Source organism: Gavialis gangeticus, unplaced genomic scaffold (assembly GCF_001723915.1).
Source record: "Gavialis gangeticus isolate Ggan-Ray unplaced genomic scaffold, GavGan_comp1, whole genome shotgun sequence".
In the NCBI taxonomy this organism is placed as follows: Eukaryota; Metazoa; Chordata; order Crocodylia; family Gavialidae; genus Gavialis; species Gavialis gangeticus.
The window spans coordinates 47,006,379-47,008,783 of record NW_017729032.1 but is presented as its reverse complement, the minus strand read 5'-3'; the positions used below and the strand labels follow the sequence as shown (position 1 = coordinate 47,008,783).

General features: G+C 37.6%; 1 protein-coding gene across 1 annotated transcript in view; it reads left to right on the top strand.

The window, feature by feature from the left end:
• FLT1 (fms related tyrosine kinase 1) overlaps positions 1-2,405 on the top strand; it is a 154,772-nt gene that overhangs the window by 60,408 nt on the left and 91,959 nt on the right. Inside the window, exon 11 of the mRNA XM_019523793.1 lies at positions 982-1,096. Within this exon, the coding sequence (XP_019379338.1) occupies positions 982-1,096 (115 nt within the window). The remainder of the gene's footprint in view (positions 1-981; positions 1,097-2,405) is intronic.

The following is a 2,405-nucleotide window of genomic DNA, read 5'->3' as shown; positions in this document are numbered from 1 at the left end:
CAGGTCCCTTCCGACCCTAGAAACTATGAAACTATCTTTAAAACCCTTACGTGTCAAACTTAAAAGAGCTCCTCCCAAGTGGGTGGCCAAAGTCTACATTTCAAATAGGGACTGAACAAGCTAGTTAAAGAAGAGAATCAGATGGTCTGAAAGAACAAGAAAGACGGAAATTTTAAATTTCCAGTGTTTATTAGTATATGTACTAAATTAAGCTTTAAAAAAACCAAATTAGTTCTACCATGTCCACCCCTGAATGTTCTGATTATAAGCCAATTTGTTGTGTAAGTCTGGCAAAAGTTTTTTTCGGGTTTCCATTCATTAATATAACATTGGGGTTTTTTTAAGATTATAAAAATGTCTGAACCCTTTGGCAGTTAGCTCTAACTTATTTAGTTTGTTCATCTGGAATGTTTTGGGGTTTTTTTATTGCATGCCTAGTTACAAATGAGTCTCAGCATCAATGTTTTGCCATTTTGCAGGTTAAATGCAATACTTGAAAGGTAATCCGTTGAAACAAAAAATAAAATATAGTTCTTGCATTATTAGCTTTTGGGATTATTAAAAGGACCTTCATGTAATGAAATTGCAACTGAATTGTTAAGAAATAGACACTAATAGAATGGCAAATTCTTTTGCATTTCTTTAAATTTTTAAATAATGTAACTAATGATCAAAGTTAAGTCTCAATCATAACTTTGGGACAGTAAAACCAGAACATTGGGCCCACATAATTAAGTTCAAATTCTGGTCTAAATCCGAATTTCATGTCTGAAGTCCGACTGAGTGAAACATCAACACAGAGTAAAAATAACCCATAAACTACTGGGAAAGTTTGGTTCTTTTAAGGATATTACCAGTATGAAGTGGCTCCCTCTGACTTCCACTGGAGTAGTGGATCCTCAAGCAAGCTACTCTGAATCCTTCATGTTTCCTTCTGTACTCGTCTTTCTAAAAGCAGTACTCTATTTCTGCTGTCTGCAGGTATGGCTTTTGCTCTAACACTGAGGGATCTTTCACCTTGAAACCTGGCAGTATCACAGGAAACAGAATACAGAGCATCACTGAGCGCATGGCAGTAATAGAAGGGAAGAATAAGGTATGGTTTTGTGAAGGGGGAAATGTCTCCTGTGTGCTAGAGCACTACCCAGGAATGTATTTTAAGACACCTGAGAACAGAAACTGAAGTCAGGATATTTTGAGTGGCTTAAACTAGAAGGGCTGCACACAGGGGTGGGGGGTGGGGAGGCGGGGGGGTGCATTGGTGCACTTGCACCTCTCTTGGATTCCTGTTCGAGCCAAAGTTTAAAACCAACTGCCTGGCAGCAGTGGCAGCAGCATTTCTAGTCAGTCACTGCTGAGGGAGTCACCTAACTTCGTGGCTCATTGTAATCTACCTGATCCCTTCCGAATTGGAGAAAAATATGTGTTGTTTTATATGTGCCAATACACCTCGCTACCTGTACCTCTCTTTTCAAAATTTTAGATCCACTAGTGGCTGGACACATACTGTACATGACTACAACATACTCCCCTGAAGTTTGTTTTGTCTCCCCAAATATAGCCCTTGATCTGCAAAAAAAAAAATTATTTTTATGCATACCCCTATTGAAGTCAGTGAGACTTATGTGTGGATGTAGCTATTAGTAAAACAGGTCCTTAGCGCTTTGTTAGAATTGAATCTTAGTATCAGGGGTCAATTTAGGAGCATACAAAATGTTGTGCCATATTTATTTCAGTTCATGCCATTGTGCAATTTCTCTTTGTTTTTGCTAAGACATTTGTTCTCTTTAGAGAGTTTGCTCACAGATGGATGCTAATCAACTGGAATTACTAGTATAGACATTTTAAAAATGAATGTTGAAAAGCTGGAAAGTAATCAGAAAAATAGCCACAAGATTTAAATGTGTATAATATGTTGAGTGTGAGACTTAATGGACCAAATTTATTCAGCATATATAAGATAAGTTAAGAGGGCTGTGAAAGAATATATCTGACTACATGAAAGGCTATTTGAAGCTCTTCAAATTGGTACCCAAGGGCACCATATTATCCAGGAGTTTTAAGCTGAAACAAGGCAAACCTAAGCTGTAAATAAGGCTCCCTTTTTAATGTGGAGGGAATCAATCACTAGAAAAGCCTACTGAAAGATCTGGAGGATTCTCCTTCATTTGAAGTCAAGACTAGATGTCTTTCAAAAAGGAGCTGTAGTTGAGAGCAAGAATTATTGAAGAACCAAGAGGTACTTGATAGAGTTCTGTGGCTTCTGTTATTCCCAAGGACTATGATACCTTATGGCCTTAGACTTTATTAATATGGTTTGCTCCTAGAGAAGTCAAGTGCTCTGGCTGGTCTCACAATCTGGTTTGAGTTGTAAAAATAATGGAAGACATTACTAGAGATGTAAT